The sequence below is a fragment of the Blennius ocellaris genome (assembly GCF_963422515.1).
Source record: "Blennius ocellaris genome assembly, chromosome: 9".
Classification (NCBI taxonomy): domain Eukaryota; kingdom Metazoa; phylum Chordata; class Actinopteri; order Blenniiformes; family Blenniidae; genus Blennius; species Blennius ocellaris.
This window is the reverse complement of record NC_137658.1, coordinates 2,917,292-2,927,444: the sequence shown is the minus strand read 5'-3', so window position 1 is coordinate 2,927,444 and position 10,153 is coordinate 2,917,292. Positions and strand designations below refer to the sequence as shown.

The 10,153-nt window shown below is 42.2% G+C and overlaps 1 protein-coding gene across 1 annotated transcript; it reads left to right on the top strand.

The window, feature by feature from the left end:
- Nucleotides 1-7,846: 7,846 nt before the first annotated feature.
- nkx3-2 (NK3 homeobox 2) lies at nt 7,847-9,280 on the top strand (the record flags this gene model as incomplete). The annotated part of the gene is made up of 2 exons (XM_080502333.1): nt 7,847-8,231; nt 8,856-9,280. The coding sequence occupies 2 exons, from the start codon at nt 7,847-7,849 to the stop codon at nt 9,278-9,280; spliced, it is 810 nt and encodes a 269-aa protein (XP_080358459.1).
- Nucleotides 9,281-10,153: the final 873 nt, after the last annotated feature.

Sequence of the window (10,153 nt, the reverse complement as noted above, 5' to 3'; positions counted from 1 at the left end):
CTTCCTTCCTTCCTTTTGAGCGACGGGACGGTTATGGACCAGCTGGAACCAGCAGGTGGCAGTAGTGCAGCTTCCTACTGCCTTTGACCCCAAGAAGAAGGGAAACAGTCATCAGGGACTAAGGGAGCGGTGAGAAACAATGTAAATGGGTAGAACCAGCAGGTGGCGCTAAACACAGCTGTATTTATGCAATCTGCCATTAAAACGAGGAGAAGAAGAAGAAGAAGGGAAGATGGTATTAACAGTGAACATGGCAGTTTGTGGCACTAGTTGACATCATACACTGAAAAAAAGAACATAGTCGGACCTGAATTGCTTCAATTGGCAAACTTGCTTCAATTTAAAATAACTTAATTACCTTGACTTAACTTGAAAAAGTAGACTAAGTTCGATTAAGAACTTGCTGCATTTAGATGTTAGCAATTGAAGCAATTCAGTTAAGTTGGTTCATTGTCTTTTTTTTTTTTTCAGCGTACAAGACAAACTGAAAATCAGTCCAACAATGGAAATGTGAGTTATTTATTGTTTTTTTTTTTTTAACTCGATATTAAATCGCAGCAAAATCATGTTGATTAAATCACTCGACTAGTAGAAAATGGGTCCGTAGTTATTTTTTACACAGCTGTCAGGTTGATGGGAGCTGAGTGCTGCTGGAGGAGGGGGGGGTGGAGGGGGGGGGGGGTCTTTCCTCTACAGGGGATTTGGCTGAGCCGAGCGGCTCTGAATATAATGTGCTCCCATTCAGCCGCTCCTCTCACAAGACATAAAAGTTAACAGGTGTTTAACGTCAGAAGTGCTTCATGGCCGAGCGCGAGAAATCAGCAGCGACAGGCGGCGGGGTGGGGTAAGTGGGGGTGTGGGGGGGGGGGGGGTGGTAAGTGGGCTGGGGGGGTGTTTTCATGCTTCTGCAGGATTGAAATAGCTGAGTGGAGGTCTGGATCGACTCCAGGCACCCGAGGCCGCCACAAACTCACAGCGGAGAGCCAGAAGGCATTTCCACGCTTTGTTTACTCTCCGTCACTTCTGAACGAGTGCTATCCACTGCGCCAGCGTGCCGCATCCCATAATACTGTGATATTTAAAAGGTTTGTATTATGGAACGACGCCCCAGAAGTGAAGACAGTGTGTCCTCTCTCTCCCCGGCTTGTTCCAGGTTTTAAAAAAGTCTGTTGCTCCAACCGGCCAATCAGAAATCAAACCCTATACAGTGTCATCAGAAGGTTCAACCAATCACAATCAAGGTAAGCTCCTCCCCCTTTTGACTCCTCCCACAATCCGGCAGCTCTGCTCTGGCACATGGCACCACGAGAGGAAGTACTTCCTCCATCTTTCCATAGATGGGCGTGTGTGGGCGGAGCCACTCCAGCTCACACAGACACAGCAGATTGTGAATGGCCGTTAATATGTCTGCAGCAAGTGTGGAGTTCTGCAGCAGGTTCCGCTCATTAATGCACTTGACATCAAAAAAGGCGTATAACTTTCTGCAGTTCCCCTCCCGGCTGCAGCCTGTGGAGTTTGCATGTTTGTCCCGGTGCTTGAATGGGGAGAACGAGTGCATCTGAGGTGAACGAGTGACTGTCAAAGTGTCGGTGCAGCTGCAGCGTCTCGTCCTCCGCCTGCAAACAAAAAACCTCCAGAGTTTCTGAGGAATTTCTAAATTGTCCTTGAAGTTTTCATTACTCTTAACTTTCCCACGGTGGTTTTTCTTCTTCCTCTTCCTCTTCCTCTTCCCCTTCCTCTTCTTCTTCTTCCTCTTCTTCTTCTTCTTCTTCTTCTTCTTCTTCTTCTTCTTCTTCTGCTTCTTCTTCTACTTCTTCTTCCTCTTCCTCTTCTTCTTCTTCTTCTTCTTCTTCTTCTTCCTCTTCCTCTTCCACTTCTTCTCCTTCTTCCTCTTGTTCTTCCTCTTCTTCTTCTTCTTCTTCTTCTTGTTCTACTTCTCCTTTTCCTTCTACATCTTCTACTACTTCCTCTCGTTCCTCTTCTTCCCCCTGTTTCCAAAGTACCCAAATCACAATTTTTCTTTTTTCACTTACTTTTCTAAAATTTCTTGTTATTTTAATGACTTTTTTTGTTTGCGTGAGTATCTTCTGCAAATACTAATTTTGAAAATATTCTTGTTTATCTGCTGCTGCTTCTTCTTCTGGGATTATAATACATACAAATATGTATCGTATGTATTATATCATTTCATTTTTTTCCCCTTTTCTCAAATGTATGGTTATTTAATGACTTTCTTCTTCTTCATTGTCTTCTTCTGCTCCTCCACCCCCTTCTCTCACTCCTGCTCCTCCTACTATCTTCTCCTTCTCCTCCCTCCCTCTTCTCCTCCTCCTTCTCCTCCTCCTCTTTTTGCTCCTGAGGGCTTCGTGCAGTCGGTCGCTTCTGCATCGCATGCAAGCGTCACTCCTCTCTGGTAAAGTGGGTTCAGTTGTAACTGAGGTCACTAAAGGCTGGCAGTCCCCCCCCCCCCCCATCCCCTCATCCCCCCATCCCCACCCCTCCCTCTCCTTCTCTTCCACTTTCTGCTGTTGAGGTTGATTAAGAGTGTTGTCAGGGTGTATCTGATATTTGGTGAGAAATGTAGAGGGCGTTTTGGGAGCATTTACTGCAAATGGCTCCTGGCAGCGCCTCTCATGTGTTGCTCCATCTGAACACAATTTACCAGCTATGAGTGGGGGGATGGAGGGGGGGGGCTTCTTTTTCATACCGACACGCAAGAGGAAAAATAGCCCCATGACCTGTCATAAACACACCCCGCAGAGGTCCAAACATAGATGTTCCCATGGCAACTGGCCGTGTAGCTGCACCCGACGAGGGTTCCTGCTGAAAAAGAGATTAAAGTTAGAAGAAGGAGGCTGCAGTGCGGAGGGAGGGAGGGAGGGAGGGAGGGAGGGAGGGAGGTAATAGCCTAATATGCCATTAAAGTTCATTTCTTTACTGGAAAAGGTGGTGGGATTTTCATCCCGGGGGAGCAGACAGAGTCCGGGGGTATTAAAGGACTGCACATTCGAACAAAAAAAAAGAAAAAAGAAATTGAAGACAAAATTCACATTTTTTCCCGGCAAAGCTATTATATATTATACAAGAAGGGTCTCATCTTTCTGTGTTTGCTGTATGGCTGCGGGTTGGCTTCCTCACCAGCAGAGGGCGCTAGACTTCAGAGAGAGAACGTGATCCTTTAACATGCAAACAGTTAAAACCAAATCTGATCTTGTGAGGACAGATAAGATAATACATCATAATACAGGACAAGACAAGACAAGACATCATAATACAATACAGGACAGGACAGGATAAGACAAGACACTAAAATGCATTCAAACAGACATTCAAAACACTTACAGACATAAAGGAAATGCAAAAAGGAAACAGGAAAGCTGCATTATTCAAAATATCTTTTGACGATTCAATTTCTTTAAACAATAAAACGTCAACAGGTTAGAAAGTAACTAGTATTTGGGTTTTGAGTTGAGTACTTTTATCAGTAATAATTTAAGTGATGTAAATGTAGTTGAGTACTTGAGTAAATTTATTTTAATTAAATACAGACTAAAATTCTTCAATCAGGAATAAATATATCTCCTGATGAAACTTTGATTTTTTTAATGAATTGGTGGCAAATGTTTCCTTTTCCAATAATAAATATCAAACCAACATATTGAGTATATTTGAGAGCAGTTCTTTATATTTCCACTTGAAGCTATTTAACTTTAATCTCATTTCACAGTCGTGCTAAAAAAACAAACGTTTTAAAACCTTTTCCATCATTTGTTTTTGACTAAGATCCACATTAATTAAGTAGGAATTACAATATTGAACAATATGAAGCTAATAAGTTTATTAATATACGCTTTCATTTGGTAAAATGATTATATATTTGGTCATTTCCAGTAGAAAATCAAAGAATGTGCTAAAAACACACACATTGTGTTCATTAACTCATCTGTAAAGTACCTTTATCCTCCAGTTTTGGGCTTTCATTAGCGTATCTACTATTTAAATACATTTAAAGCAGATTGACAAAGTAAAATCTGTGATTTGGGTGAGTTTTAATTAAAAAAAACAAAAAAACAAACACATTAAATCTACATTTTCTCTTCTTTATATTTTATTTCCTTTCCTCAACGAGTGATTTTAATGAAATTATTTCAAGGAAACTGAATGAAAACCAGCTTAAACCTGGACTTCTTTACTGTTATTTCATTTATTTGCAGCTCCGCAGTTATTTTCCTTTTTATTTTTAATTTTTTGTCTCCAGCCAGGAGCAAAGGTCAGTGCAGGAAGGTCACGTTGAGCGACGGCGTCGTCGGGTTTAGAAACGGCGTGCGTGCGCCGTCCTTGGCTGAAACGAGCGGCGGTGAGAGGATCCAGATGTGTCGGTGGTTTGTGTCTTTTCCTCTTCCAGTCGTGTTTCTCGCCGGACGTTTAAAATCCTCAAGGCCGCGCCGAGGCCAGAGACGCCGCCGCGTACAAATGTCTTCTCCACGCACGGCGTGGGAAAAGCAGCGGGACGCAGTTAACCCCGGGTTAACCAGTTCAGGTCGTCTCTAAAGAAAACAGGTGTGGCCCGAAAACAGCGTCGTCCCCATGTGTCTGGGATTTTTTTTTTTTTTTTTGCTGAGTCGGCATCTCCTTGTCCCGCCAACAACCGAACACATGTGATATCAAGACGAAAATAAATTAAAGATTCACGTTGTTTTAAATGGGGATTTCCTCTCTTAGGCGAGTTTTTTTTTTTAATGTTTTGTTCTATTTAAGTTTGTTTTATTATTAAAATATATATATATATATATATATATATATATATGGATGACTTTCCTTCATTTACCTCTAGAGGGTGCTGTCGTACTGCCTCTAGTGCCTGTTCCCCACTTTGATAAACATTCACACACACACACACACACACACACACACACACACACACACACACACACACACACACACACACACACACACACACACACAAATTAGAGTTAAATTACCTCCAAGCTATCATCCACTTTAATTTCTCCTACAATTTGTATGTATTTATTTTATTTCCCTCTTGCATCACATCTGTCCTCGTGGAACTTTGTGGATTTTTAAGGGATGGACAAAAATAAGTCACATTTAGGCTACAGAAATTGTAAAATAAATACATAAATAAATCAACTGAATGCACAAACTGTCATTTTTGCACTGTAACTGTAACCGAAATAAACAATTCATCCATGTTAATCAGAGGTGAACGTCTCTGTTCTGCACCTCCTCAGAGCCCTGCACGACCAGCGCTGCAGTACAATTATTTTTTGTTTTAAATTAAATTGTGTGTGTGAGTGTGTGTGTGTGACCCTGTGTCCTCCTGTAAATCCTCCGCCTCCGCCCCGCAGGAGGACCGGAGGAGATTCGTTCCGCGGCCACTAGATGGTATAATGGTATAAATGTGCGCAGGAAACCAAAGGACTCTCAGACTGTGTGACACTTTGGTTCGTCTTTCATTTATTCATTATGTCGAGAGACTGTTTTTTTAAACGGAACCAAAGGAGGGGGTGGAAAGTGGACGTCGAATTAGAAACATATAGGATTTATTTTTGTGGGACAATAAAAATAAAAGGCGTTTCAGATTTTAAAAAAAGAAAGAAAATGAACTGCACTCATTCGTCGTGCGTCTTAATCCGCTTTATAATTTCTTCCAAGACATCAGTCATTGAACTCGAAGTGGCTCGTGCGAGATGTTAAATATGAGAAATGTATAAAATGTATAAACGTATTCAGTTTACAAATCATAAAATATACAGCAACGTGTTCAATTTTACGCCACACAGCAGATCTTACTACAAACAAATGGGATTAATGGTGTGATTTTCTTATGAAGCTAGTAAAAATATACAGTAGTTCTACAATTTAAAAAAACTCAAGTTGATTTATTTTACTATCGATAGTCCTGTAAAAACTTAAATTATAATCTATTTCCAGCAGGATTTATAGGAAGAAAATACACTTAAACATAAGACAAGCGAACAAAAAACACGTGTGTTTGTCCATCATGAAAATAACTCTTATAATAGATTTAGATATTATCTTTAGATTGTAATTGTGAGAATTAACGCTTCAGTCGGGAATTTGGTCAATGTGGATTCTTACAACCTTACAAACGTAAACATCATTAAAGCTGTCGGATTCTTAAACATACAAAAAGACAAAACCAGAAAAAAACCCCATTTATGATCACTATTTTAATGAAAATGATATAAGAATATTTAATGTTTTTGTTAAAGGATCAAAGACACAAAAAACAAACCAAGACGATTTCTGTCATTTTTTAAGTCTCACCTGTGCAAACGGACAGAAATAGGTTGTTTTTTTTCATCTTACCTTTTACACAATTGTTCACTTTTTCGCTTTATTTTTATGTTAAATAAATCCTACAAGATGAACGAGAGCAGGTTTGGAGAGACGCGGTTGTTTCTACTGGACAAACATCTGGACTGACGATGCGGATCGTGACGTGTGTCGTTTAAACCCAAGAGTCCCAGTTAAAGAAGCTCCATAATCAAACAACTGTCACTTAACAAAGTCGTTTTAAATAAATAATAAAATTAAATAAAAAGTTTACTTTTACGCAACAAATGATTTTATTATCAATTCAAGAGATTCCAGCAGATTGATTTAATGACGTCCGGCGTCACTCACAATTTAGAAAATGTGTTTTAGTCGTTTTGGAGACGTTGCACGAGCTGACAGAGGCTGGAGTGACGATCTCATGAACAGTCGGTGAAGTTTCTGCTGTTTTTTTCAGTGTCTCACACACAAACACTGGGACTAGTGTGTCCTTATTATTGCGCAAAAAAAACGGAGGCCTACCTGCTCCTGGCGCGTCGCTGAAGAGGTGAAGATATGAGACGTCGAGGTTTCATTAAAAAATACAAAAAACATTAACAAAATAAAATCAAAATGAAAAAACAACCTCGTCAGCTCGTGACTTTACGCACGCAGACGATTCTCCCGTTTGGACGGTGAAGGGTTAATTTCTGAAGATGACATTTCCCATAAATTCATTGTGTTGCATTTAAGTGATGTGGGAAAAACTACATGTCTTAATGTGTCTTTGACTGCCGCTAAAATGTGTTGTCAGACTTTTACGCGCAATGCAGACGTTTTCGTTTTCTTGATTCTTGGAAGAAAAAAACAACAACAACCGAGCGTCAAAATTCTTCCCATCAACTACAATATCCCTTAAATCTCAAGACGATAAAGCACATTTTGTTGCAACAAGACTTTTAAAATAAAACTTTGTTTTGCTGTCTTTGCTGAGGCTGCGCACGATTACTCTGTTGTCAATTTTAATCTTTTCAAAGTAAAGCAAACTGCGCGTCTTTTTATTCAACTTTTTTCTTTCCCCCCCCCAGAAGTCAAACGAACGTAGAGTGACGTTTTTTTTTTTTTTTTTTTACAGTGACCAATAGTGAGACGGCTCCCCTCGTTTTGGAGGGCCAATGGGAGGCGAAGCCGAGTGGCTGTCAGTCACAGGTGAGGGTGTGCGGTGGAGGAGAAGTGGGTGAAAAGGGCCGGAGAGCGGAGGCGGCGCGGGTTTTTGGTGGCAGAGCTATGCGGCGGAGCAGCATCGCGCCAGCGGATCGAGCTGAGACGGTCTCCACGATGCGTCCTGGACCGGAGAGCGCACGGGAACTTTAAGCGCAAAAGGACACGTTCAACTGAGGAGGAGTAAAAAAAAAAAAAAAAAAAATGTCGATGAACTGACACGTTTCTTCACCCGGAACTTCGAATGACTCAAATTTAAGAGTAAACTTTGGGAGTTCGTCTACTTCTTTTTTTTTTTTTCCTCATTTTTTTGGGGGGGGGGAAAATGGCCGTTCGTGGCTCCTCGCTGATGCCTTTCTCAATCCAAGCGATCTTGAACAAAAAGGACGACAGCCGACACTTGCCCGATCTGGACGTGTGTTTCTCCAAGACTGCGTGTTGGAAAATATTCGAGGAGTCGCGGCGGGGAGACGACGCGGAGGCTTGCGAGGCGACCGACCAGAAGGGCTACGACTCGGACTCCGGACTGAGCGACGACAACGACGGCAAGAGCGCGGCCGCGCGCAAGGCTGGTGACGGGGACGGGGACGGGGACGGGGACGGGGACGCCGCGTCCGACGTGCCGGAGGAAAGTCCGCAGGAGGAGACGGACCACGAGTCCGCAGCCGCGGAAAACGCGAAGAGCGACAGCGAACCCAACAACGGCACGGGTGAGTGAGTCCGGGCCGGGGGAGAAGGAGTCTGCACGGTGGAAGAAATGAAAAGTCAATCTTTGAGTTTTAGTGGATGAGCGGATTTCAATATACAGATGTTTTCACTGCTGTGACAGACGCGCAGACTCGCATTAAAAAAACAAAAACCCCAAAACATTTCCTCTCAACTTTTACGCACCGATTCTCCAAACTATGCGCTTCCTTTTATTGGTTAAATGATCGTTGTCATCATGAAGATAAAACATGTTGCTTTCACGGGACGTGTCATTTGATTCACGTCATAAAATAAATAACTTTTAACTGCAACAAATTCCGTCAGGGATTAATGAAGTATTTCTATTCTTCCATTCAACATCAAATTAAAAATAAAGTTGTGATCTGGAGGCCTGAATATATATATAGGGGGGAGCCGTATATATATATATATATATATATATATATATATATATATATATATATATATATATATATATATATATATATATATATATATATATATATATATATATATATATATATATATATATATGATTGAAGTAAAACAACACATTTAGCAAGTTTCGAGAGTTTTTATGGGATTTTTTTTACAATCGTGATCATGTGCGCCCCCCCCCCTCCCAGACTCCAGCACCCTGGACGAGAAGAGTCTGGATCAGCCCAAGCAGCGGAAGAAGCGCTCCCGGGCCGCCTTCTCTCACGCGCAGGTCTTCGAGCTGGAGCGCCGCTTCAACCACCAGCGGTACCTGTCCGGACCGGAGCGCGCGGACCTGGCGGCCTCCCTCAAGCTCACGGAGACGCAGGTCAAGATCTGGTTCCAGAACCGCCGCTACAAGACGAAACGCCGGCAGATGGCCGCCGACCTGATGGCGTCCACCCCGGCGGCCAAGAAGGTGGCGGTGAAGGTCCTGGTGCGGGACGACCAGAGACAGTACGGCCCGGGAGAGATCCTCCGGCCGCCGCTGCTCTCCCTGCAGCCGTCCTACTATTACCCGTACGCCTACTGCCTCCCCGCCTGGACACTGTCAGCGTGCGCGGGGAACCAGTGAGAACTGTATTTATTATTATTATTGTTATTATTATTATTTTTTAGTCCATTTTCGCTCCCAGGAAACCAAAGTAACGTTTTATTTCGACAAGAGGAAGGAGGACCTGAAAGGACCTGGAGCTTCTTATTCCCCCCCAAAAACTTAATCACGGTTTCCTCATATGCATTTAACAAGAGCCTCTCCTCAGGGGGCCAAATAAGACTCTTCTAATGATTTATTCTCTGAAGTCCTAAATATCTGAACTCGTGTGGAAACAGGACCTCTGTGAGGAGCTGTTTGGAGCTCTGCCCCCCCCCCCCCCTCCTGGATCCCCCTGCTGCCCCCCTCCCCCCCAAAAAAGAGACAGAAAATATCATCTTATGTTGGTTTCTATTTGACCTTCCTACCTCTGCAGTCATTGGAGAAAAAAAAAAAACAGGCATATTTTCAATACGTTTTCCAGATAACTGTTCCAGATTGTTTGTCTCTCTCTCTCTCTCTCTCTCTCTCTCTCTCTCTCTCTCTCTCTCTCTCTCTCTCTCTCTGTTTGTAAAGGTAAGATATTTCAGCACTTTGGAGAATATAACGACGCAGTACTTCAGTGTAAACGCATTCTATGTGTGCGCATGCTCGGTGTCGGAGTGAAAACAGTGTTTTCTGGGCCCCGGATGAGACAAACGGGCTCAAACGAAAGCGAGATACTTGTGTTATTTGTGTTAAATGACTGTTTGGATCAAAAGCATTAAAACATATAAGGCATTACTTTAATTTGAATGATATTTTTGTATTTTGAACTTTTATATTGAAAAGCGTAAAATTGGCACAATGGAAAAACATATAGACTATATACATTATTTTTTTATACCAACGACAAAAGGATTTTCTAGCGCTTTC